Source organism: Motacilla alba, chromosome 12 (genome assembly GCF_015832195.1).
Source record: "Motacilla alba alba isolate MOTALB_02 chromosome 12, Motacilla_alba_V1.0_pri, whole genome shotgun sequence".
NCBI lineage: Eukaryota > Metazoa > Chordata > Aves > Passeriformes > Motacillidae > Motacilla > Motacilla alba.
Genome location: NC_052027.1, coordinates 12,640,347 through 12,667,960, shown reverse-complemented (window position 1 = coordinate 12,667,960; position 27,614 = coordinate 12,640,347). Strand labels below are relative to the sequence as shown.

The 27,614-nt window shown below is 39.8% G+C and overlaps 1 protein-coding gene across 4 annotated transcripts; it reads right to left on the bottom strand.

Moving 5' to 3' along the window:
* Window positions 1-1,605: 1,605 nt before the first annotated feature.
* ARHGEF3 (Rho guanine nucleotide exchange factor 3) lies at window positions 1,606-27,296 on the bottom strand. Of its 4 annotated transcripts, none has more exons than XM_038148771.1 (11): window positions 25,623-27,296; window positions 15,654-15,761; window positions 14,274-14,333; window positions 10,257-10,427; window positions 8,449-8,511; window positions 8,059-8,155; window positions 7,877-7,953; window positions 6,268-6,525; window positions 5,930-6,100; window positions 4,762-4,948; window positions 1,606-3,796 (listed from the first exon to the last, which is right to left on the bottom strand). In XM_038148771.1, exons 1-11 carry the CDS (start codon window positions 25,716-25,718, stop codon window positions 3,486-3,488), a joined length of 1,599 nt encoding a protein of 532 aa, XP_038004699.1. In that variant the 5' UTR covers window positions 25,719-27,296; the 3' UTR covers window positions 1,606-3,485. The 4 variants fall into 4 exon arrangements, with proteins under 4 accessions (XP_038004699.1, XP_038004702.1, XP_038004700.1 ...); XM_038148774.1 differs by lacking the exon at window positions 25,623-27,296 and adding an exon at window positions 16,658-17,274; XM_038148772.1 differs by lacking the exon at window positions 14,274-14,333 and having other exon boundaries at window positions 25,623-26,832.
* Between the last annotated feature and the right edge of the window lie 318 nt (window positions 27,297-27,614).

The following is a 27,614-nucleotide window of genomic DNA, read 5'->3' as shown; positions in this document are numbered from 1 at the left end:
CCAATGTTTGTCCAAGTGCCAGGCAATGTCACCATAAAACCTCATTTTTATCAAAAAGTGCAATCCATTAAACTGCTATCTGAAAGTTCTGATAGAGCTTTCAAATTCTGGAAATTCTGTGGAACTTCAAGCGACCTGGTTCCCACTGTCACAGAAGCATTCCAAAGGCAGAAGCCCTGGTTCAGGTGGGTCATGCTGAACAGGAGAAATACTTTTTGTACCCTGCAATATCGGCCCTATCCTTACCCAGATTCTAGCAAGTATTCTTGGCACTGAACTTCACAGATCTCAAACTTACAGTTCCTGGTGTCTCATTACAGACTTTCATGTTCCCGTCGTCATCCTGGCTTTGTTCTTTTCAGTGCTGCAGAGCAAATCTAGGGAAACAAAGGCCACAGACAGTTCAATTTTGTGTTGTAGTCTCAGAGGACCCACACAGTTCAGAGAGTCCCAAGGCCATTCTCTTTGCTTACTTTTCTTTCTCAGACAAGACAATTTCTGCTTTTACCTTTATTGCTTCTGGTTCATCAGGTTTTTCATAAGCTACGGCTACACTGACTCCTCATCAGGAGCAGAAAAGCAGATTTGCCACAAAGGGATGGATCTGCCCCCTCAGACCATGACATCCTGCTCTTGAGAGCAGGACAGCCCATCACTCACCCTTTTCCCCGCGTGGAGATGCAGAGTGCTCGTGCCTCAGGTTTAGATGAGGTTTCAGTGTCTGCGTCTCTCTCCTCATTTTGCCGTCTCCTCGGGGTGATCCTGGAAGCACTTGACACCTCAGGCTTTTCACTCATTGCCTCTTTCCTCTTCGCTGCTGCAACCTCAGACTCCCCTCTGGACACCAGAATTACTGTGACAATCACTTGAACATATTTATGTATATGATTCTTCCTCTTCACACTCATAAGTTTACATTTTACCCATCTTTTTTGGCACATTTTATGGTCCAAGCCCACCCCTCCACCACCATCCTCCTGCCACAATCTAAAGTCATCCTTTCAAAAGCAGAGGCATTTTAAAAGTGCTAGAACTAAAACAAGCTTACCAAATCCAGCATGATATCAGTATTCTTAAACTGGAAAGTTTAATCCTTAGGATGATTTGAAGAGAAAAAACCAACATCGTTAGGATTTATTAGGTCAATCAGTAGCTAAGTGCAGGTCGACTACAAAGCACAACCAAAACACTTGCACTCCAGAATGCTGAACAGGGAGTGGGTGGCTAAATTATAGTAAACAAATGTAAATTAATCTTCTGAGATTCCCTGGCTGGTTGGAATACCCCAAAATTAATAATTTCAATTATTAATTGTGACCCACAAGTAATTATGAGAGAGAAACTGATGACAGGACAGTACCTTTTTGTTCCACCTACTTACTAAAATAATTATGTCATACAGAACCTTGGGGAATGTGGTGAATTGAGTGCAGTGACTTGTTTCTGTTACTGCTGTGCATTTAGCAAATTAGATCCAAATACGTACCACTTTAAAAGAAACAAAATACAACCTTTGGTCAATTACATTAAAGCTTCACTGCATCTACCACTGAAATCTTTTTGTAGTCTTCTTCCACAACCAACCAAACCAAATAAAAATCAAAATGGTTTAATGTAATTTATTTGAAATGCTTCCAGAAAAGTTTAAGGCCATTAATAAAAAAAAGTCAAAACACGCATTCGTTTTTTTCTTCCCTGCCTGAACATTTTACATGCTTTTTGCTCTTTTTCAACATTTTTGCTTAACAACTTCCCTATACCTTTTCTTTTACAGATTTTTCTTTTCATCTTCACTCATTCAGCTCTAAAAACGAAGCAGTTGAAATAAATTACAAAGCCTGAAACAGAAAAGAAAATTGATCTTTTTTTTAAAAACTATAAATACAGAAATATGTTCTATAGGGTAAAAATGCCATTTTTTAAAAAATAAAAATACCTTGTTTTATATTGTTTATCATCTTGTCACACTGATTTCTGTAATGCACATCAGCATATATATATATGTAAGATAACTACTAAATTTTATGTAAACTTGTAGAACACAAGAAAAAATATTTTTGGCAATAACTTAGCAGTTTTTCTACTTTTGCTGTTACGAGTACTTTGCACAGGTTATCTTGTGTAATACCAAGAATCATTTAAAATTTGTAATATATCATTTTCATAGCTTGCCATACAGCACTGGCATTATTTCTTACAGTAAGAAACAAAATACTACCCAGGGATTCCTGAAAAAATAACAGGAAGATCACTACGTGTTTTAGACTGCATTTAAGTGACTCATCTGCTTCTCATCATAATGAGTAGGTTAAATCAGCCACCAGAAAACACAGTAACATTTCCAATTACAGTATGAAATGAAATGCAACAAAAACTTTTAAAACAACACTTGAGGAAAGTAAAAAGGATGTAATACATCCTAAAGGACAAAAAATTCCCTTTTTGTTTAAACTCTCTCTACATAATCCCACAGGGTATATATGTAGAGCACTATTTGTATAAAATCATCACTTAGTTTTAAAAACCAACTACATGTAATTGTAAACAGACATTTACAGAAAATTAAATGTTTTAACATTAGTGGTGCTTAAAACCAACAGTGGAGGTCAGTGGAGTGCAAAATGCTGAAGAGGGCCTATTCACAAGCAAAAGCTCCTTTCCATTCTTTTACTGTTTGGGATATATATATATATATTTATATGGCACTGAAAGCAAATTACCAGCTTATTTACAAACATCCAGTATTCTCAGCATTTCATTTAATTCAGTGCTGGCTGTAAAGGTTTGGTTGTGGTTTTTTCAGTTGATTATTTTTAGCATTACATTCTTTGAAAAATAAACCATCTTACTATGCTGACTATTTGAAATGTCCAGATTTTAGTAAGTTTGGCTGCTGGATCTTAGGACAGTGCTTCATTTTGAACAATAAATCCCTAAAAAGTCCCTGGTTTCACGGCCTGCTGTTTATAGTTCTTGCTAATTTAATACCACAGGAGTTTGGATAGCTTATTGTAAGATAGTTTTCTTTTTTGTTCCAAGAAACTACTTTTTCTTTCCATACCTTTAAGAAAACTTATTATCTTGATACCCATCCTGAAGTTCCATATTAAGTCCATATCTTCAGCTGCCCCTTTAAAGGGCAAATAAAGTACTTAAAAATTAGGAAAAGGTTATTTATGTAATGCATATATAAACAGTAGTTTGGAGATTCTGTTTACAGCAGGACATTGAGAATAACTGGTCAAGTACCTCTTTCATCCACCTTGGGTGTTTATGGAATATAATCACAGGACATGAGTTGCAAGAGATTCCAGCTTATACAGATGGGCAGTTACAGTACGACACTCACAGGTACAAATACAAGAACTGCATTGACATTGTCACAAAAAATATTCTAAAAGTGCTTCTCCAAATGGTTCCATGTATGGAATGCAAATACTGTACAGGTAAGAGACAGATTTTCTTCCACGAGCTGTAAGTTTTTGTCAAACATTGGTTTCTATTTGCTTTTGGCTCTCACAAGAGTTCGTCTGCTCCATGCGCTCGCCGTCGGCGCCGAGCTCGCTGGTGTCCATGCTGCAGTCTGACTCACAGTCCGACTGCTCCATCTGCTCCAGGGCCTCTCCCTGGGGGCATCGCGCCTCCAGCCCGCCCGCCGTGCCCGCACACGCCGCCTTCTCCTTGGCCTGGCGGATGCAGTTCAGCCACTGCTGCTTGTTGAAGGAGTCATTGGCTTGGAGAGAGTGAGTCTGGCTTTGGGATCCATTTTTGAAGCTGACTCTAAAGAAGTTTTTGACTGAAAGAAACAATATATATCAAACCCCTGAATGCTTTGGCTGAATGGATTTTATAATCAAAGAGTATATTTAGGTAACAAAATCTGTACAATCTTTGCCTTAAGGTCAGACAAGACCATGTGAGACCAAAGAAAAGAGTCTGCGTATCTTCTCGTTTCTGGGAGAAGACCACAGAATAAATACCACAACTAGTTACTTCTAGTAACTTTATATTGCTGGCTTAAATAATTTTGGTTCTGCCAGGTATGAGCTATCCATAAAGCCTAAAGTGAATCAGCAAGATTAAGGCTTCTCCCACACTTTAATGGCTCTCCTCTTACTTCTCTGCAAAGTGAATTTCCAGAACCTTCATTGAATGCTGCATCCTTGTGCCAGCCAAAGACTGCCTCATCTCTTCCTTTCACTTCACTAACAGAGTGGATACATACAAAAACCCCTTGAAGTTTTGACCAGATGAGATTTAAAGGACCCTTGTAACAGAAGAGGCATCTTCATAATATACTTAACTGGAAGGACATAAACATGAATAGCTGCAGTCTTGACCCTGAGTACTACAGTATCTGCCAGCTTAAAGAGTTATTGAATAGCAATCAGTGTCTCCAGTACAAGGAAAGGCAAAACAGCTGAAACTCAAGATTTCAAAATACACTTGCTTATAACTTTGCCTTGCAAAGTTTGCAAAACTGCAAAACTTTGCAGTTTTGCCACTACAGTCTGTATGTTCTCCCCTTCTCAATTCAGTACAGGAGCAGGTGTGTGGAGAAATTCTATTATCATTATAGTGAGCTTTGAGGAAGAATTGAAAAGAAACAACTTAGAACGCAATAAACCAGTCTGAAACAAAATTCACTATGTTGGATGGAGATACCGTTAACTTTAGAGAGACTATTCCTGTGTCCCATTGGCTGGTATCTCACAGTTATGAGGACCCTACAAGAGCAAACAGAAGAAGCTGTGGCCATACTTCTCTCGTTGTTGCTGAAGGCTCCGCGTAGGGAGCCGCCCAGGCGCACCTCTCCGTCCTGCAGGTCCTCCAGCAGCAGCTCCCGCACGGGAATCGGCTGCCGGTACAGCTGGTAGCACAGCTGCTCGTTGTGGGTCACGGCCCGAGTGATCACCAGCACCTCTTCAAAGAGGAACACGTGCAGTTTCTGTTAAAAGATGCATAGATTATACAGCATTATTCCTTTCTTGAAACATCATTAAACCAAGTGGAACAAATAAAGTTTGCCAGAAAGATGAAAATCGCCAGTTTCTTCCTGGTAGTTTGGTACTGAACTGCCTGCCTGACCTTCATCAGGTAAACCAGGAAACCACCCCTGTTCCACCTTTCCCTCTCAGCTGTGTGGTGAAAACAGGACCCTTCAACTGTATGCATAACCATGCTCCATGGAAGCAGATCCAGAGCTGAAAAAAATGCACTAAAATAAATTTTCTACATTAAATTATTTCTAAAATAAATTTTCCCAAAGTTTTATCTACTTCCATAAGTGTCATGCTTCCATTAGTGTCAGTAAAGAAAAAAGATCTTTTTTCATTTTTTGTCCATTCAAAAGTTCTATTTAACATTGAGGGGAAAAAAGCTAGGAAACACTGAGTTCTCTTCTACTAATATATTTTTTCCCTTTTTAAATGAAAGCTCAGTTTGTGAAACTTAACAGTAGAGCAGTGTCCCAAAGACTGGAATTCAAAGTACCAAATTTCTCTAGTCAATACATTTAACTTGATCTCAACAAAGAATCAAGTAAAGCATTTTGAATAACCACAGCCTTTGACAAATGTAAAGTCTGTTGGTACATTCTGTGTGTTCTTTATAGATATTAATATCACATCTCTGAGACCAGAAATTTAGGGGTTTTCCCTGCAAGTTTTGAAATTGATCAGATTTACAATTTATCCAGGATATTGCTAGGCTCCATAAGAGACAGAGACACATATAATCTTATTATCTCCCTATACGGATACTTAACTACTAACAAAAAAGATTAGTGTTATATATAATAATTAATACATATCAGCTTCCTATATATTAGAGAATTATGTTTCTCTGTGTGCGCTCACAGCTCATTTAGCTGTTACGCAAAATGAAGATATCTTTTAAAGTTATTTATGACAAAATATTTGTTCCTTACCACTCCCCTGTTGTTCTTCAGTTCCCCATGACAACACACAGCACGTGAATTGTCAATCAATGAATCCCTTTGGCCTTCTTCGAGATAAATAAGTCTCTCTTTGTAATACTGGCATTCAGATTCACCAGTCTTTATGTTGATTTCAGCCACAATGCCCTGAATTATATTTATCTGCAGAAACACAATGAAAAGACAAGAATTTTAATTACACAGTCCAATATTCAGCTGTTCATTGAAACATTTCTGGTTTTTTATATTTTATGTAGTTTCCCTTAATTCACTAATAAGCTAGAACTACTATAATCTCCTAAAAAACCCCAAACCCAACAGTAACTCACTGCTTCTTCCAGATGCTGTTGATCTGGATGATCATTTGGTGTGTGTCTTAAAATTTCTCTGAGCAGTAGTGGGTATTTCACCAAACGGCTTCTGGGGATGTCAAGGAAATTCCACAGGTCCAGCTTGCGGCTGAAGGGAGACTCCAAGCAGCGCTGCAGGAAATCCTGCACTCTGTGATCCTGTTTCTTGTGGTCCAGTAAAGCTTTGGCTGCGACTTGATTGCTGCAGTAGCTGTCATAGGAGTTCAGGCATGGCAGCTGAGGAAAGAATCAATTATTCTGTAGCTGAAGCAAAGCACGATTTCCTGCACTGAAAGGTTCAGGTGATTCAGGACATCAGAATTCCTGCTGAGCCTCCTTTAGCTGGAGATTTATCCACAGTTTATTGATGTAATGTTTCCAACAAATATAACCTTTACAAGGGTCCTCAGACCACCTTGTTCATCATTTAAGTAATTTAGAAGCACTTGCTCATCACTCAGATCCTACAGACCTCTGTTACTAATGCAAAGCATTAAAAATATCAATTACTTAAGACTGAGCACTATTTAGTGCAGACAAAACTAGAACACAGAAGTCTGGCTTTAATTATGAATGGAAATAAAAGCCTAGGAATGAGTACTCCCAAACCTGGCCTTTTTCAGATCAGCAAATTTCTACAATCAAGCTTCTCTATTGCCCACAGGAACCTTGACCAAACTAAGATGACAAAACTGTATATATAAAAATCTGAAAAAAAACTCCTTCACTGTTAATTAGAGCAATATGTACACGTACAAAATCTGCTGTATTAACACCCAAAACCGCAAAATCTTTTAAGAAAGGAAATTAGACTTGAATATATTTGAACCAAGAGAAGTTAACTGATGTTCAACACACATCAGAAAATATATTTTAAACTACTTGATGCAAAGAAGATTATTTTGACATTTACAAATTATTTATCATTAACTATTTGCATTACATACATTATATATTGCTTCCCTTGTTGCCCATAGGCCACACTTTCACACAGAGCTGCTAAATATCATTACTTAATTCCTTATAATTTCGAGCCCTTTTTCCCCTGCTAAATTTCATTACTTACATTTACTTAAAAGCATACTTCTCACATATCTAAAACCAAAAATAACTCTTTCTGATAACAATGAACAATTTTATCAACAAAACTAACAAAAGCTATTTTCAGCATTTATGCTGCTGGATGCTAGTGACCATGAACCTATTTACTTTATCTTTTATGAGGCAGCAGCATCTCTCTTGTATCCCTGTCTGACTTTCCAAGGAAAGCAGAACAGAAACAGGAGCAGATTCTCAAAGGACCTACATAAGAAAAACTCTAAATAAAAATCAAGAGTCAGACTAGAGTATATTAAATAGTGCTCAACTCCTGAACAGCAAAACCTTTAAAACCATTATCTCAGTCTAAATCTTTTCATGGAAAATCCCTGAAAAGAGAAAATATTCTATTGCATCCCTAAATAGTTGCCTTACCTTTTAAAAGTATTTTGAGAATGTCTTTTGACACATTATAGAAAGGAAATAGAAATATTATAGAAAGGAAACCTCCAGACTGAAGTCCCAAAATTGATTATAAACCCTGCCTTACCCAACCCACAAGGATGTGGCCAACATGATCTGTTGATCCATCAGGTTTCCTGACTTCTTGAAGTCGCCTAAGAAGATCTGAGAGTGAATAGAAAGAAAGAAAGAAGAGAAACTTCACTTTAATAAACCTGACTTTAAATCTATATGCTATAATTGTGCAGCCAAAGACTAACAGAGTTTTACCTTCATGCAGAGGAATTAGAGAGTCCAGTGTTCCAAAAATTTGGTTCAGTTCTTGCTCTGTCATTATGGAAAGCTTAAGCATTGGGTCATGATAAGCCTGAAAAGAAAAACAAACATTTGTGGTTTGTTGGTTGCAAAATTTGTAATAGAATTTAGTGGTCTCTGTTAGTAAGTTTCATAACCATATATTAAAATATCAATTTCGTATTAAAAAAAAAGGCAGCACACTTAAGTGTTTCAGAAAGACTGGGAAGATGGAAATATGTTTTGGATTTTTTCCTCTTTTACTGTCTTAGCAATTATAAAAAACAAATATTGTTTTAAATGTGTTATGAACCAATTAGTTCACTTTATTGTGGTTTGGTTTTTGGTTTTGTTTTTTAAACAGACCTTTTTTGCCAACTTCAGATCTTCTATCAGGTCTTCTTCTCCCTGGGAAAGTTCAAAGATAGCCTGTAAAAACAGACACAAATATTAGAAAGTATCTTTATTTAATCTATGCTCCACTTCCTGGGTTGATGTTATATTTTGAACAGCTGTCTTAACACCATGCAACAGCATTTCTCTGCTAAATCTACAGAAATAAAGTAAGGCTTTATTCCATAACTACAGAATCAAGTGCATTGTTTTTTAAAACAGTTATACCAGAATGTTCAATTAAAAGCTTATCTCAAATAGACAAAGATTTTTTTTTTTCCCAAATGGATGTGTTCCCAGATGTAGGAAACTACCTTCATTTTTGTGGTGTTTTGACTTTGACTTAGCCACTTATACAATTGCTTGCATAGGAGTTTGTTGTGTTCCATTTTAGCACATGCAGTGGCAGAAGTTACACGGGATTCTACCAGGCAGGAGACAGATCTTACTTAAAGCATTTCATGGTACTGAGCAATTTTATTTTGGTACCAGTTCATTTTTTTGTTTCAAAGGCTGAGCTCTAGGTAACTGTTGGCTGATGCTAGTTACTCCTCTTAAAGCACATTTCAAACTTTAAAGCTGGCAGATTAAAAATAACACCACCCTAATTCACTGGTTTATCAAACCCCCGTTGTTATTAACTTTTCACCTTCTTAAACTGGGGTACAGGAAGAGTTAAGGACATTTTGGGCTGGAATTCCTTGCTTTACAGTCAAAGCTTTCAACCAGTATAAATCATGGAAGCCCATCCCCAGCTGGAGCATTCCTGGGGCTCAGGAACACCCATTCCTGCCAGGTTTGCCCTAGTGCAGCTCCCGGGCAGCAGGTCAGCTGTCCCAGCAAAGCACACAGGATGGGAACAAACACACAGCAGAACCCTCCTGCTAAACCTGCTGGGACACAGCTCACTTCTTTGGGTTGTACCAAGGATCCTGGCTCCTGCCCCCACACAGCAGTGACTGCTATACACTGTGCAAACAGTTTCTACAGTTTAGTTTTCAGTAAGCTGCCTTTGAAGTCCTCAATTGCAAATTTATTTTCTATGAATTCCTGTACTATGTTAAAATTTGCACAAGAAATGCTTGACACTACTGTTGTTTGATTTATGACTCAGTCCCTGAAATATTCCCAGGGAGATTGTTACAAGCTTTGTTGATACTGCTAGAAATTTCTTTAGAAAATAAGAACACCTTGATTCTGAAGGAGCTGTGTGTTGACTATAATATGTACTATTTAGACTTTGTCTTGTCTGACACATTAAAACACCTGGCTTGCTTCTGTTTTGCTTTGGAAGACATATCTTTTGATCACTGTGTCATCTGTCTAGCACTGGAACCTTCCTCAAAGACAGTCTTTTCCAAAAGGGAAATGATGGTGCATGTTTGTGTGTCTGTTATCACCTGATGAACACCTGTTCCTGGCACAGCGTGCTCACCTCACATTACCAGAACAACAAAATGAAATACCAAAATATCAACCATGACTACAGCAAGTGTCAGACAGAACACGTACACTCAGGCAGCCAGTCACGAGACATCTCAGTGGGTTTGTTAAGGAAATAAGATGAGCTGGATTGAACAAAGAATACATTAATCTAATCATGGATGCTCAAAGACTAGAGATGGAATTCTGCTTCTAGAGCAGGTGGTGACACATTTGAATTGCAGGACATCTTCAAGTGCTACCCCAATGCCTGTGAGCATTCACACTCTACGCTTTAAAGGCGACTTTTGAACGTAAAATTTATGGTTAAAAAAACATATCCATATCTATATCTGTACCTCTTGCCTCTTGATTTCCTTGGATGTAAGCATGTGATTGACGCAGACATCGAAGGTCTCGCTCCAGAGTTTGCTGTCCCTCCTCTTGGTGTTAGCAGGGGGCACATTGCGAGACCACGGCCGCGGGCTGAACAGCTCGGGGCGGCTCTCGCTGCGGAAACTGATGGAGCGCTGGGAAGAGACAGTTGGCTTTACGTTACACCAGCTTCATGTCACACCCTCACTTTGCTCATTTCTAAGGTTCAGTGCAACAAACAAATGTTCTCTGATCAGTTTTTACTTTGAACTTCATAGCAACACTTAGTACCAGGAATGCAAGAGAAATTATTTCAATACATGTTCATGGGAGGGCAGGGCCTCCATTCCTGCAGTGAACTCTGTCCTCATCCTGTCCTCTACATGTACAAAACTTCTGCAATGCATTCCCATACAACCACCCCGAGTGTACTACAGGGATAATGCAGAATGTGCAGCACACTAAACTAACACAACTGATCGAATACAGAGTTCCAATTCAGTGAACAGACAGGAATTACTCTTACATTTCACTTCTGCTTCACCAAAAATTTAGAATTAATGCAAATGTTAGACACTCTACCACTATGTACCAGCATCACTGTATCTACTAAGTGGTCTGGTCCTAAACTTCAATAAAGCTAATTTCAATTTTAGGAGAGACTTGAGAGTTCTAATTGCCTGTAAACTCTTAGAAGCATTTCAGGCTAAGGATGGATACTTTATGCTCTTACTGTTCTATTTGAAAAAGGTTTCTTTTTTGCTTCATTAAAATGCAAGGCTTCTTTTTGAGGTCATACCTCTGAAATGCTTAAACTATCTCACATAATTGAAATACTCTACATTTTTATTGTTATTTAAAACATGCCTTACATAACAAAATCATCTTTCAATTGCCTTGGGTAAGAATATTTAAAACAAAATAAATTCTCTCAATTTCCAGGTTGAAAGCAGCATATACAAAGGACAATATTTGAAATTCTTCTCTTAAGATAAGAGCCCATGAAATGCAAACAGAGCCTATAAATACTATGTTTTTACTATATCAGAAGACATGATATAAATAAAAAACTGTCCTTTAACAGAAACCATTCTGAGTTGTACTTGGAATTGACAAAGACCTTAACAATAAATACACTCCCCCCCACTTCCAAAACTTTGCAAGTCAGGTGTTAGTCTTCCTTCAAGAGTTAAGAAGATACAGAAACACACACAAAATTACAAGCTTAATTTCACTTGTTATAACAAGGAATCATGGAGCAAACTCAAATTAGGCATTACTTTGGGAAAAGTGACCATTCACATGCACTGACAGGATGTTCCTCCCTGCTGCAGGAGAACACTCCACACAATTCTCCACAGCCCTGAACTGTCCTCATGGGGCAGAAGGGGCACAGAGAAGCTAAAAGACTCAAAATGAAACCAAACTCCCCAAAATCTTGCTTGCTTCTCATCCTTGCTACCTAGACACAATGAGTGTATATTTAATAGATTTTTCTCATCCATCAGCCTTTTCATGAACCATACAAAGTGTACCTTGCTTAATAAGGGATACAGAACTGAGGTTATTTATTAGTGGAATACAGCCCTAAACTAAAATTCTACCAAAAAATCCTAAAAACAAGTTTGAAGATACTCTGATGCTATCTTTGCTTTGTACTTGTCAAGAAGGAAAAATTAAAAAAACCCCAAACCAATCAGTCATGTGATAGAATCCCATGAAGGAACTGCAGGAATGTCAAAAGAGCATTTCTACATCTCCAGTCTTATAAAAATATTTTCCTATAAGGAAGTTTCTGGCTTCCTTAAAAAACATGTTCCACACACTGCTTAAAAATTATGGCCTTGTGGGATGATAAAAATTTTCATAGAATTACAAAAACTAAAGGAGCAGAGGAAAATTCCATCCACAACCCCTCCTTTTGTTTACCGTATTTCTCTTGCAGCAACAGATTTCCCTGGCTGTTATAAGACTGTTTCTTGAAGGGTCTATGTGTTACCAATGTTAATCAATGCAATTAAGAACCCTTAATTACAGCTGCAGTAAAGCAAACAACTTCATATACTGAGCAAAGACCACTACTGATCAAAGCTGTGGCATTCAGAACTCATATTTAAAACAATTTTCTTCTTGAGGATTTTTAGAAATTTTTGGTGTCCTAAGACAGAAAAAAGTAATTTGGACTCCCTACTTAAATGCAAGACACACTGATTAAAATGGAAGTTGCAGAGGAAGCCAGCCAGACTTCAATTTCTTTCTTCAGCATCAGCTGGAGTTCTTTTTCTGATCCCATTTTCTGCTTTAAGCCAAACAGCACAGCTGTGAATCAGACCAGGCAGATCATCACAATCATTAGTGGAGCTTGATGGAGACTGGAAATACAGCTAAATAAACTGGCTTCCCAGGTGGATGAACAAGCAAAAATACCTGCTTGGCATTAGGTACCCTGCAGCTGCACAGACACAGTGTGGCTGGCAGAGATGAAGCTAACAGCATTTTATTAGTCAGCTGCTATATGCTGCCCTACACGACAGGAACAGAACGACTACAAATACTCAATAACAATAACAAACAAACAAAAAACCAAAAAGAAGGCCCAGAAAGAAAACCTGAAAGACTACAAATATTTTTTACTTGGAATTCTTGTGAAAAAAGTATTGAAAATAAGTGGAAAATTGGAATAAAGTGAAGTACACACCAAAAAAATCCAATACTTCTATGACCAATAAAATATGCAAAACATAAAAAGTAGCCAAGAACATATCTTAAAAAAAAACTACACAAATCCCAGACAGAAATTTCTTTCCTTGTGCTGAAGGTCCATTAATGTCAAGTGGATGTCACATATACAGAAGTAAGGAAAATTATACACAATAAGTTTGGTTTTTTTCCTCTTGTACGTATCTGCCATTTCAAAGAATATCTAAGAATGTTTGTTTGAAATGCTATAAAGGAATCTCATAATTTTCTAACTCATTTTACTGATGCTGTTGGAGTGGTCTTTTTAGATGGATGTTCTGTTGACATTGTTTTGTTTTGTTCCAGGGGAAGAAGTTGTTAGTGCTGCATGTTGTGGTGATGACAGAAGTTTTCTTCATTTTACAGACACAGAACATCTAGCAGCAATGCAATAAGAAACATGGGTTTTGACTGAAATAACAATGAAGATAAATAAAAATTCACTCAGTAAGAAAAATCAAATTTTTTTTTTACAGGAGATCACATGATGAAAAGAAACCTACACTGTTCCCAGGACACAGTGACAGCTATGTCAAAACATAATGAAGTGCAATAGCTATATGTACTTCCCAGAATGTTTCTAAGTAATTCCAAGTGGGACACCCGTGCACAAGGTCAGTCTTTTTTGTCCCTGCTCTATAGCTATTGAGAAAACCAGGTAAGACATCAATTTACAGCTGGGACATCACCAGCAGGATCTGGAGAACATAGAAGCTGATTTCTCATCCCAGCTCCTTCAAGCACATAGTTAGAGGGGATGGTATAAATAACATCACTGTTTCATCTGCTAATTAAAATATATTCTTATGGGCAGTATCAACAGAGCAAAACAGAAATGCTTGCAACAGTAAGACTTGCAACAAAGTGTTATTTTCCTTCCTAATTTTTGAAAAAAAATTACCCTGAAACACATTAATATAGTTTTAATTTTGGGAAGCTGCTACTGCATACATGAAAGGATAGTTGTTTTGGTTAGTCTGAAACAACTTTATTAAATACAATATTATTCTGGGCTGCATTGTGCAATAGCACAGGTACCTAAATGAGGCCAACAGCTGCCTAAGGCTGTGAAAAGGGAAGCACCCTGCTCAGCAGCAGTTTGGCCAAAAATTAAATCCTTTTCCACACTCCTCACAACTGGAACTGATGTGGCCCTTCCAGAGCTGAGCCAGTTTCCCCTGGAGGCAGACTGGCAGACTCTGCAGGAGATCCACAGAGCCCAGGGGATTCAGGGAGCTCTGCTCCAGTCACGCAGACCTCACCTGCACTGAGCCAGGCAGGGGGGCAGACATTTGGCTGATCCTCCAACCCTGTGCAGAAATCTACACTTTCAACATCACGGGAACCAAAGACAGGAAAACCAATGTCAGAAAACCCTGTAATATCAATTTTCTAGGTAATTACAACTACAGAAAAATGGAGTTCTTTCCCATGACTTTTTATTTCTCAAAAGACTCCGAAGTTTTATTTCTTTCCTCCTTAACAGGTAACTTCAGTAAAGCTCTAATTTGGGTAATTTTGATTAAGGAACATTTCTAACACATTCAAGTTCCTTTTACAGTTCCTCTCGAAGAAATAAAGCTTGTTAAATAATTTTCTTTAGATCTTTGACATGCCTTCTTACATAAACTCTTTTACAGATGAAACAGTGGCCTTCTGGGCCAGACCCAGAGCAGCGCTCAGCTCCCAGCTGTCACTGCAATTAGGAGTTGAACACCCCAGTACTTTGCCATCTCTAGGTCTGAAGGCACAAATGCTTTATAAAGTAAAGTTTCATTAGTCTCCAAGTATGGACAATATTACATTCCTTATCTGTAACACAGAAACTGCATTTAAATTTGTTAGCCCTTTATTAATTTTCATCATCACCTTCAGAAAATGACTTGGAAATTTCCAATTATTCACTAACTCTTTTGTTTAGCTAAGGTCAAAGTTCACTCTACAGGAGGAAATTTAGCAGTCCTACCTGACCAACTATACCAAAAATAACATTTTCAAAGAAACAAACAAACATTAATAAAAAGCATTATGGAATATTCTCTTCATCAAATTCAAAAAGCAACTGTAATCCTTTAGTAAATTATTTTTATATGTTACAGGTGCAATAGTTTTCTTCCTGGTAAGTGAAAAATTAAACAGAGAAGTGTTTTTTTTGAGGTGAGAGTTGAAAGTTTTAAACTGAGTGACCTTGTGGTGACAAGGTGCCTAAGCCTGTTTGGCACATTGCAGTAGTGAGAGTCCGTGTGCATCCCTGCTGCAGGAAGGAGCTGCAGCTGAGTGGGAGCAGCAGGATGAGTGGGAGCAGCAGGAGCTGCAGCTGAGTGGGAGCAGCAGGATGAGTGGGAGCAGCAGGATGAGTGGGAGCAGCAGGATGAGTGGGAGCAGCAGGAGCTGCAGCTGAGTGGGAGCAGCAGGATGAGTGGGAGCAGCAGGATGAGTGGGAGCAGCAGGAGCTGCAGCTGAGAGGGGGCAGCAGGATGAGTGGGAGCAGCAGGAGCTGCAGCTGAGAGGGGGCAGCAGGATGAGTGGGAGCAGCAGGAGCTGCAGCTGAGAGGGGGCAGCAGGATGAGTGGGAGCAGCAGGAGCTGCAGCTGAGAGGGGGCAGCAGGATGAGTGGGAGCAGCAGGAGGTGCTGCCCTTACCTGCAGGGTCTGGCTGAAGCGCTTCAGCGGAGTGGCTCGCACGGGGGGGATGAGGCTGGCCAGGGATGTGACTCTGGAAAGAGGCTTGACCCGTTTGTTACTGGGCTCCTGCAGCACAGGGGGGAGGAGGAGGGAAAGGAAAAAAAGTCAACAGCGTGTGAGCATAATCACATAAAGATTGCTAACAGTTCTGCTGATTTTCCTAAGAAAACATTTGTAGCAAGAGTGTTTGCAAACCTGGTCTGTCATTAGGGCAGTAAATAAACAAAAGCAGTTTCAAATGCTGACAGTGACAGATTGCTCTTGGCTGGTACATACAGGTCCTGGAAACTGCTGAAAAATGTAATGATGGAGAAGCTGGCATGGCCGGGAACAAGGGAAGGGAGGCAAAGAAATAGAAAATAATTTGAACATTTTTACTCATTCTTAGCAGAAAAAAATTTCAGCAGTGCTCTGCAGCTACTGCATGTTATGATAATCTTCTCACTGAAAGGAATGCTTTCAAATATAAACAATTCTCTGTGTGCCTTTGCTTCTGGCACTGTCAGCATGTGACTCTATTCAGTTAAATGTATTTTCTTCCAGAATATATAATTTAGACAGAATCTTTAACTCTTATTGTCTCTGAATGCATGTTCTTATGAAAATACTCACATATCCAGACAAACATATTAATAACATGCTTACATACACCTATTTTTTGCATAAAATATAAAGGAAAATTAAGAAAATCTACCATAAAGCACTCAATTCAACATTGTCCTTCTCATATGTTTTTTAACAGCACAACAGCACCCAAAGTAATGTATAACCAAAATAATATGCCAATTGTCCTGCAGATATATATTTAAAAAAACAAACAAACAAACCAGAAATCATAACACAGAAAAAAGTGATTATAAATACATAAAAATAGAACAGTTACCCTTGGCTTCCTAACCTCCATCTGACATTTAATGGATCTCGAACAGCACATGCAAAAGGCAACAGAAAAAGAGCCAAACCTTCCAAGTGAAGTTAAAAACCCCATCCAACACCATATTTCAAGGACATCCAAATGCAGTTGATCTTTCTTTTTCAGCCATGCTTATAAAGTTTGTGTAGGTTTGCTATGCCTCCAATTGTCTGGACATAGCTTTAAGAAAATGAAGCATGCCTATTATCCTTTTCTTAATATAAAGAAATATAAATCCTTCTGGATATAATGCAGATTTGTCATCCCTCTTGATACCAAATAATAAATCTCATCAGCGATGACCACCATCTGTATTACTGGCAAGAAAAATTCTCTTCCATTAGTGCAGCAACAGAGGAGAGGTGAGAAGCAGCTACATATTTAATTTACTTCTCAGCAGGCAGACCTGGAAATCCATAAAAGCCAGCTGAGATGAGCGGCAAAGTGTTTAACCCTCTAGCAAAAATAATGTATTCCATCACACATGACACCTGGCATTAAAGAACCGTAGCAGTCTAAAGCAAGTTAAATCCTCATCTTCATCACTGTTATTCACAACCCCTCCTTTTCAGCAACCCTGTCTTTGAGGCAGGTTTCAGAAGGAGCATTTTTTACGTCACTGCAGCACTGGCACACTTACATACTCACATACCTCTCCAGCAGCAGTGTCCCACCCCCTCCCCCACTCCCCAAAACAGAGGGAAAATCCTTGAGATTCCAGTGCAATTCTCCTCTAGCTGGTGGCACAAGCATGAGCTGTTTGTGACTATTGTGAGTGCTGGTGCCCAGAGCAGAGCCCCTGGCAGGGCCAGCTGCTCAGGAAGGTGCTGCACTGCAGTGCGGGGACACAGGGACACGGAGCCCTGGGCAGTGCCAGCAGCACAGCCTGTGCCAGCAGCTCTGCCTCGGCAGCACGGGCACTCGGGCACCTGCACCCCAGCCCGACAGCAAAACCTGGAAAGGAACATTGTCAGGGCTTCCCAGGAGATAGGGGGAGGAGGATTAGGATTAATAGAAATTATTACTCCTTCTTTATGCTGTATTCTTTCTGGTATCCATTGCCCCCATCCATTTCAAGGAGAAAAGTGCTAACTAAGGCAGTATAATATTCACTAGTGTTCATGTTGCAAAACCTCACTGAAAACAGAAACTGATTTTAAAGATGAACTCCAAGCAGAGTTTCAGCCACCATCAAAAACCATTAAGATCTTGTGGAAACTCTTGCTGTGAGCCACTAGAGGCCAGCCGTTCCCCCAGCAGGCAAAGCCAGGTCAGCTACCCAGTCCTGCCAACCCCACCTTGAATTCCTCATGCAATCTATGATGTTCTGATTTCACATGGAAAATTCTGACCAGAATCCAGAGCAGTTAAATATGCAGTCCAAACTTCTAATTTAATTTTATGGAAAAAAATCAGCATTATTACAGGATTCTTTCAAATAACATTACTGCAGGTAACTTCAGAAGCCTGAGACTTTACACCTTGACCCATGAGTTCTGAAAGAAAATCTTGTTAACCCTTAATTCTTAGGTATGAGGAAAGCTTTTCTGAATACTTACAACATTATTTTCCCCTTCACTAGAAATTGTGTGGTAGGTTAAGGTACTGAGCTGGAAGTGAAAACTCATCAAATCTTAGTGTTCCAAGTGTCATTTTATTCAGAGAAGTCTCACTACAAAAGCCATCAGCACTGAGTCCCCCTTTTCACTGTAGTAAAATGAAGTTTGTACAAATAAGGCTTTGACTGTGCGATGAAAGTATAGCACTACCAGAGCAATTCTGAAACTGTCAGACAGTAATGCTGAAAATGCTGCACATCTGATCACAGGATTTCTGCTGTGCTGTCTACATCCATTCTGCCTCCCCTCTCATCAGCACCTTCATTCTCAAGCCGTGTCACCTCTCCAAACCAGCCCTGCAGAGAAGCTGAACAAACTACTGAGACCAACAATCTGGAGAGGGAAAAATTCCACAGTCAAAGGCAAGTTCTGAACAGGTGGGTGTTTTTCTCACCAAGGACTCTGCTCATCACAGCCAACAACACAAATGGGAAGAGGGGACTGCATGAACTATTCTGCTTTACCCAGAGATACTGGCCAGAATCTGCACTTGCACATTAGTCCAATACGTTCATTATTTCACTAATTTGTCTCTGAAGACTCTCCAATTTTCCAGTTAACCAGAAGTCCCACATCCATAAAACCCTTTGGGGTATGAATCTTGACCAGTGTCTGCCCAGCACGAGGAGGCTCCGTGAGGACTCAGTGGAACGAGCACCAGACCCCAGGCTGTACCCAGAGATGCCAAAGGCATCACTGCTCCTCTCCTCCTGCCTCCCCCCTCACAGCTCTGGGAACTTCGAGGGGATCAAGAGAGCGGATTTAGGGGCTGGATCCATTGCAACAACCATCACCTGTCCAGACTGGGAAGCGGGCCAAGTGATGACAAAAAAATTCAGGAGTTACAATGTGCTGCCTGACCTTTTAAAGCCATTATGACTGGTATTAAAAAAAAAAAAAAAATACACCAAAAAAAAACAACCCTTATTTCAGAGTTTTGAAATTATTGCATGTTACACTGTATTTTCAGAGTTATGAAGGCTTGCCAAAGCAATACGGGAAGTAACTTAAAAAAAAGACCCAGACTACAGTTTGGCAGAGTTTCCAAAATGTGGAGCTCGTATATGTGAATAAGTAACATTAATCTGACAGGGCTTTAAATTTGATATAAGGCTAAGTAAAGCTGAGGGAAACATGAGTGCAGGAACTTCAAAGGCTGAACAGTCAAGTGAAGTCAAATTAATACCTGACTAGGCTAGAACAATGAGCAGACGGCTTTTGGAGGGAGCTGTATATTTGAACTCAAGATGACTTTGGGAACATTTGAATTCAGAGACAAAAAAATTTAAGCTGCAAATACCGTGAATACATGCAGCCTCAGAAAGAACTTCAAACTGTGAACAAACTGATAAAAGGAGCAAATCTGTGTTCAAAATACAGACAGCTCTGAAAACCAGACGATGGACATTTCAAACACCTACTATGTCCTTCTTTGTACATTTTTCTAATATACTTTTCTGAAGAATTAGTAGGAAGAAAGACTAATCACCATAGCATAATCAGTGATTATCACCAATTTAAGAGGGGAAGCTATCAAACAAGAAGTTTCAAAGGTGCCAAGCCTCTAATTGGGCATGAAGGACACAGTGCTTCTAATTGCTTCTTCATTCTAATTTACTTTTTATTTATAGGTACAATTATATCTTCAGTATCTTCTACATATTAAACTCTAGCCCAATGGTTTAGACTACTGAGTAAGCAAGGAAAGCTCTATTTTTTGATGTCTAACTCTCAAAAAAGACCCTTCTGCTGTGGGACAGCAGGGAAATGAAGCATTCAGCTCCAACCAGAGCATTACTGGGAAGCCACAGTGAGAAGACTAACAGCTCCCAGCTCCCTTTTCAGTAAAATTTAAGTCTTTTTGCCTTGCAGAACCGAGTAATGTCTTGCTTTCTAAACTGTGATATGGTAGTTTCAAAATTATGATATCCTTACAAAAAGGTAACTTTTGTATAATTATTTTGGGTCTGATGCACAGACCCAAAGAGATTACTATTTAAAAGCCTGGATCTTAGCTCACAGCACCTGCTCCAGGGGCAAGCTGAGCATTCAAACAGCCATGGAAGTGTGTAAAAGCAGAAGATCCTGTGAAGAACTAGGCACTTACATTAGCTGCAATGCACTGACAGCTAAGTTCATGCTGTTTCTGCTTCTTCATTTGTGAAACTGGCACCTAATAATTGGTTATATTGTATCCAAGAACACCCTACACAGATATGAAATCTTCTAGAAGGCTGTTTAGGGGAAGAAGGTAATACTTTGATGCTCTTCATCAGAAAAATGAAAAAAACCTCTTTCACTAGTATATGTAAAGAATGGAATATTCCCAAAGTTCAAAGCAGAGTGAGTTAAACCCATTTAACTGTGTCAGTTTTCGATACATTATCACTCAAGACCACACACAGCCTAATTATCACTCTTTGGTGGATAAATTACTCTAACAAAAGACTGCTTTTCATTTCCTAACAAACAGAAAGAAAGGAAAGAAAAAGAATGAGGCCAGCTTCCCTCCATATTGCCCTAAGAACATCAGAACCAATGACCTGGATAACACATGCTGAATAGTAGTCTAGGCGCCATATAAAAGGTCTTCACTTGCTCCAGTACCTCACTTCAAAATTCTTCCACTCTGTGCCCCTCCAGGGCTTAGCCACTGATTTCCTGCCAGTGAAGAGCCAATTATGTTCACTGCTGCTATGATTGTTTTTCCACCTGACTCCCATCTCTTATCAGCAGCTTCAACAGCGGTCTCCATGTCGGAGGACTGCTGCTGAATCCGACAAACAAGGGAAAATGTTTCCCTGAGGGGCCATTATTCTTGTGTCTGCTGCACCACTGTGACCAGGGGATTGTGTTGATTTTTCTGATTGTATTTAAGACCAAACTCAACAAGAAGAACTTACAGAGGTTTTTACCCAGCACAGAAAATAAGTTCTATGTGAAAACTGGTACAGAAACGTAGCATTTCAGAATAGTAGAATTTATCCTGTTTACCTTTAACCTTCAGAGGCCAACTGAACCCACACACAGAGTGGCTGAAATTGCCAATGCCTGTTAGATTCTCAGCTTACTGGAGTTCAGCAAGTTCTGAGACATTTACGGCAGTAATTCTGGATTTAAGGTACCTACCTTGCTTAACATTTTACAAAAATCATGCTGGTTAGCTTTTTTCCATTTTTGATGTGAATCAGGACAAACAGACATCCAAAGCATTCATTCTGTGCTATGGGAGCATTCATTAGGGAAAAATATTTTAACTTAGTCTCAAGAGTGTTAAGAGTGTAATAAGTAGAAGACACTATAAATTGAAACAGTACAGTAACCTTTGTTTCATACCTAATTCACAAGCAGTGCCAGTAAACTCAAACAGAACCACTCTGTTTCAGATTTCAAGCAACTGACTATATTTCCATACGCCTTAAAGGTTTCCATACTTTAAAGGTTATTAGTTTTCAGTCAACTTTATAAGGGTAAGTCAACATTTGTCATGGCAGGAAGCCCAACAATATTATTTTTGTTAGTCTGCTACTAGTTAAATTGGCCTCAGATTAAACAGCTCTAATAAATGCCCCCAAAACTTGGAGTTTAATAAAAAGACCCCCACATTCAAGCTCTGTTCCACAGGATGTTATCAGTATTTAACCTTCAGCAGGATAAAAAACAAAACAAAACAAAAATGGTTAAAATAGAAAAAACAACCTATGTTACAACAATCCTTAACACAGCAAACACTTAAATCTAAAAATAAATTAAACCAAGCATCTCAAGCTTTATGTACCTTCAGAGCAAAGCAAATCTAAAACCAGAACAATATTCTCAATTTATTTTGGCACTAAAAAGACTGGGTTTTTATACTGAAACAGCAGAGAATTTCCCTTTGCTTCATAGTATCTTCAAAAGATTCTGATTGGAAAATTATAGAACAGTGCTTCTTCTAGAACTGAGGTGTATGGTAAAGAAAACAAAGTAGGTGACTCTAAAGCAGTTCTAAGTATAGTTCAGTGTTGTACAAAGGTAACTAAATCATCCACATGAGTCCATACTAACACCTGGGGGCATCCCTCTACTAAAACTGCCAGCATCTCAAGGAGAATTTAATAAGCAGTTTTAGTGAACTGACACAAAGGCAATTTGATCATACAATTAAGCGTGTGCATTGGTGATACAATTTTCTTTGAAATCCACAAGGTCCCATGCACCACCTGCGCTCCCTGATGGTATCAGGAAGAGGTTTGTTGTTCCTCCTCTGTCAGTCTCCTCAAAACCAGCAAGGAAACAAAGGAAAATCCAGAGACATTTTGTTTTAATCACAGCATTACAAGAAATGATAGCTGGGGTACAATGAACAGCCATTTAGGGAAGTGGTGAAATATTCCTGGTCAGACAACAGTGAAGTTTGCATGATGTTATCCCACCATGTGTTAATCAAAGATTGGCTCCTGGCTGCACACAGGCTGCCCTCGCTGGTCACCACCCTTAGGGCAGATTTCATTTGCCATAGGCAGGGCAGAACCACTCAAGTGTCAGCAGCATAAACACAAACTGCATCCAGCAATCCTGACTGATCATTTGTCTGCAATATCCAGAAATCAATACCTCTATCAGGAGTTAGGAAATGAAGGCAAATTAACAGAAAAACCTCACACTGAGGTGAATTAACACAAGCAACAGAAACCCTGAAAAACCCAGACAACTAATGTAGAGTTGATTAAATTCTGCATTTCCTCTCATTACAAGCTGCTTGTACAGGCAATCTAAGAAAGACCTTTTCCATTCTGGAACTGACGGGATATTAACCTGGACTGCCAATTAACCAGCAGATATCATACAGTGATTTACTGAATGGAAAAATAAAGACAAGCTGCTTGTTTCACACTGCCATTAAGCAGAACAAATCAGCAATTCCAAGTGCAGGGGTTTGACATGTTTCCAGCTACACTGCACATGAACCTACCTGAAATATGTCAAAACTGCAACTTACTAGTATTTCATTAACACGAAATACATACATTTAGGAAGATCAAAGAAAATTCATGACTTGGAGTTTATCTCATAATCTTTTGGCCCCTCTCCCTCTGGCTCCACGCCTGGTTCCCTGGTTCCCTGTTAATGATGTGCCATAGCCTAGAGGCCGGTGGGTTCCCCTTCACATTCCCCATCCCAAATAAACACCAGAAACAGTGTGCGGCTTTTTATAACTAGAGTAAGCAAGTTTCAAATGTTACTAATTGTTTCTATTTTTGAATTATAAAAAAGTTGGGAAGAACCCAACACCTCTGTACCGTTCATCCCTAGAATTGTACTACAGGATTTTATGTGGGGCATGTAATGGTTCAAGTAAAGACCTTATAGTCTTTGCCATATTGACTCAGGTACTAGGTACTGCAGTGCTTTGCTGCCCTTAAACTGCACTTAAAAAGAACTAAAATGACTTGGACTAGAACAACAGGTTTTTATCAGAATCCAGATTTTAGTGTTTACATATATTTCGGAAATGTCATTTTTCATTGTTTTGTGACTGTGCAACTTTCCACAGAGTTTATGCCAAGGGAGCCGGCATAGCTGAAAGAAAGAGCCGGAAGCAGAAGTCCTCACTTCTCTTTTCTGCCACTGACTTGTTCCTCAAAACATCTATATAGCAGAAAAATCTATTCTAATCCAAACATACCAACATTTATGCACAATTTGAGGTATTAAAAAAACCAACCAAGTTCACATGTTAATAACTAGAACGAAACTCGCGTTTGCAAAGGCAGAAACGCCCAGCCCGGACTCGGGAGCTGCAGTAACAGCCAGCTGTGGTAGAAGGCGCCCAACAGCTTCAATTCCCCTTCAATTCCCTTGTAAAAACCAAAAGCTGAAAGAACAGCTTCATGTTAGAGCTTAAGGATTTTTCCCCCGTACAGATTTCAAAGAAACAGGCTGCATACACCAGTCCTTATGATGCCTTTTCCCAAAGAGTAGCTTTTATTTCTGCTTTCTTAATCAATTTTTTGGAGTGGTGGGTGGTCTTACAGGATATTTAAAAGTTTCTTTTCCAGAACGCTGGAATCCCATCCTACTCTAAGAAAACAACTCAAAAGCAGAAGGGTGCGTTTTCTTGTTCGTATAAAACACAAGCTGTTTTCACGTTGTAATTTTGATTGATCACATCTGTTACTCAATACTTCCTCATGCTCTCAGCTTTCACTGAGTCTTTTTCTTTGGAATTTGATTATAATCAAGCTTCCTAACTGTAACAGAGCAACACTGCAGCTCTTCAGATCTGACAGTTCTATTAATTCACAAAAATCCCTTCATGCAGTAAAGGCTAAAATCATGTTTCTTTAATATTATCATTAATATAATCAGTACCCTTGAGAAGAACACTTAGTACCTAACAGCTTGTGTTTTCCACAGATGTATACACATACACATATGCACACACTTAGGGTGTTAATTTTTCAAAAACACATAGCTGAAAAGAATTCCACTTCTCTTAACCTCAATAATTACGTCTCTCTATGTAAAAGTACACTGGAAAGCAACAGTGCAGCATCATCTCAGTTCTTGGTTTAACACCATGATTAAATAAGGTCACTGGGCTTATGTTACTTTTACTTTAGACCTAATCAACTGGGGAGGTAATTAATCTTTGATGGAGATGTATTAAATGAACCTAACTTAATAAGCTGTCTTCAAATTACTCAGCAAACAAGACTAATAAAGAAACTATATATTTAAGTAATAAAAACTTTTAGATAAATGTTCTGCCTTCCTCCAGAGCAGTCACAATCCTTAATGTCACTGTTTTTTTCCTAAACACAAACCAACATTAACCTAAAGTATCAAATATTTAACTTTTTCACGAACATTGCTGAATTTGAGTTAGTGAATTAGATTTTTAATGCCACTTGAAAGGCTTCCATGCTTTTTAAGAAACAGAGCAGTCAATCTGCTGATAGGACAAGATTTTCAGTTAACTGCACATCAGATTAATTTTTTGTTTATTGTGATGAGGAAAAGACAGTTAATGTAAATGGTGTCTACTTTAAGACACCGTTTTACTGATTCCCTTCCAGGTTCTACATAAATTTAACAATTTGTAAGTAATGCTTAGTCCTGGAATAAAATACAGCTAAATCTCTTTAAGCTACTTATGTAAAACACGTACGTCTCAATCAGCTATTTTAAAGATTAATTTTCCTAAAGTGACAGATGACAAAAAAAAAATCTAGGTTCTGTTTCTGGCTTTATTCCAAAAGAAAGGTGAATACCTAGAGAAGGCAGCAAAGGATGCCTAAACAAAACGGGTATCCATACACTGCAGCGCGTTCTCGAACCACGTTACTTTCCCCCAACGCAATACAGGTCACACAATAAAGAACAATGAAGATGCATCCGTGTCAGCAGTACCTCGGTCTCTTTAGCTGGGCTGGTCACCGTCTGCGCTTCCAAGGCGAAATTTGCCCTCTTGGCGGACAGGTAGAAGGGATAATCCTTGGCCACCATGGTGGCTGCCGGAGCGGCGCTCCCGGGGCTCGGCGCTGGCTCGGTGCGAGCGGCGGGCGGGAGGCGCCGGCCGTGCCCGGCCCCCGGCAGCGCTGTGGCTGAGCTGCGCCCCGGCCCGCGGCTCGGAGCGCGTCCCCCGCGGCCGGCCCGCCGCGAACTGCCGACTGCGGCAGCGCCAGCGCCGGGGCGGGCCGGGCCCGAGGGGCGGGCTCCGAGCCCACGCACCCTCGGGGCCCGCCCGGTGTCGCTGCGGGCGGAACGAGCGCCTCGGGCCTCGCCGAGTCTTCCGCTCCCGCAGCACTAAGAGCGCACGGGTGCAGGGACACACTGACCGTGCGCTGCCCTCGGCACAGCTGCGAGAGCTGCCCTGGCAGCCCAGTGTCCCGCAGGAGGGCAGGACCGGCAGCGCTCCCCGATGGCACAGACCCAAACCCAGCCCGGCACACGGCCCTGGCACCCACACTCAGCGCGCCGTGCTCCCGCTGATCTGAGCGCAGTCTGCATCGTGTCACTGAGGATGTCACCGTGCCACAACACAGGGCATTGCTTTTACTCCCTCCTCAGCACCCTTTTCTTTTTTTCTTTTTTCTTCCTCCTACCCATATTGCTGCTTTTTTCCTGTCTGGCAAGCTGGAGTTTGTTTCTTGTGTTTTTGAAGTTCCACTTTTGTTGCTATTGTGTAGCCAAATTGCTCCCCTGCCTGCATCTCTCATTGTACCGAGCTGACAAAGCGGAAAAACATTTCTGCCTAAGGTATCTCACCGGGCATTTCAGTGTCTGTGCAGCCAGGCAAATTCTGTTTGAGGGCTACCTTAAAATGAAGATAGTGAAAATTTCCTGAAAAGACAGAGGAAGCATTAGGAACCCTGTTTGCAACACAGAGACTATAATACGGGAGACAAGGAAAAGGAAATTAGGTAGGAAGTTGCATGGGGGAGGAGGGACGAATATTTTCAGCCACATGGAAGCAGCCCAAACAAGAATAACTTCACAGACCTTGAAAATAACTGATCTTAAAGGGAGAACATGTAACGGATGTGGCTTTACAAGCCTCTATTTTTCTAAAGGCTGTAAATCAGATAATGATAACTTTAGAATAAGATTAGTCAAATGGCAAATCTAGTCCTCATTTGGACACTTTGCTTTGACTTCACCAATATCCCAAACTTACACTCTCTCACACTTACCCCCTCCTAGGCCTTTTGAGGAGCGGCTGCAGTACAATCAGAGATGCTCTCCTGTGCCTGTCACACACATCTCTACTTTATGGTAGTTTGTCCTTAAAACAAAAACCCCACTAGCTTCCCAACCCTGAGATTCCTGCAAAATCACTAGAACAGTTATCAGTACTTCTAGATGTGCAATGATTCTAAAATAAAATGTGACATTGGAACATTTGGATGTTCTGTGCCTCCTCATCTGCATCACAGTAGGGCAAGACAAGGTTAACTGAAAGTGAAAGTGCTGACAAGAGGCACAGAACAGCTTTCATGCAGATAAGGGTTAAGCAGATAGGACATACAGAAATGAGAGAGATTAGAGCAGATGTGATAAAGACCTACAAACCACAATTGACAGAGGAGGCAAATATGGAATTATTTTTCACTGTGTTCAGCTACAGGGAAAAAATGGTGCATCAGATTAAATCAGATGGTGGCAGATTCAGAGCAAAGAAAAAGGAGCTAATTCTTCATATTGTATACAACTTTATATTATACACAGTGCAAGTATCTGTCACAAGATGCTGCTCCTAAGAAACATTCTCAGCCACAACTTCTTGACACTTGGGGCAATATTTTGGGAAACACCATGACCAGCTATTTCTGTTTTGGACTCTTCTCTAAGCATCTACTTCTCACCATCACTGGATATTTGGTCTTGAGATAAATTCTTGCA

Coding starts and splice junctions, on each gene's coding strand:
- ARHGEF3 (XM_038148771.1), bottom strand. CDS start 25,718: ATGGTGGCCAAGGATTATCCCTTCTACCTGTCCGCCAAGAGGGCAAAT. Junction 10,428..14,273: donor CCCTGCCTGGCTCAGTGCAG/GTGAGGTCTGCG, acceptor GTCTCTTCCCAG/CGCTCCATCAGTTTCCGCAG. Junction 8,156..8,448: donor ATCTGAAGTTGGCAAAAAAG/GTCTGTTTAAAA, acceptor TTTTCTTTTCAG/GCTTATCATGACCCAATGCT.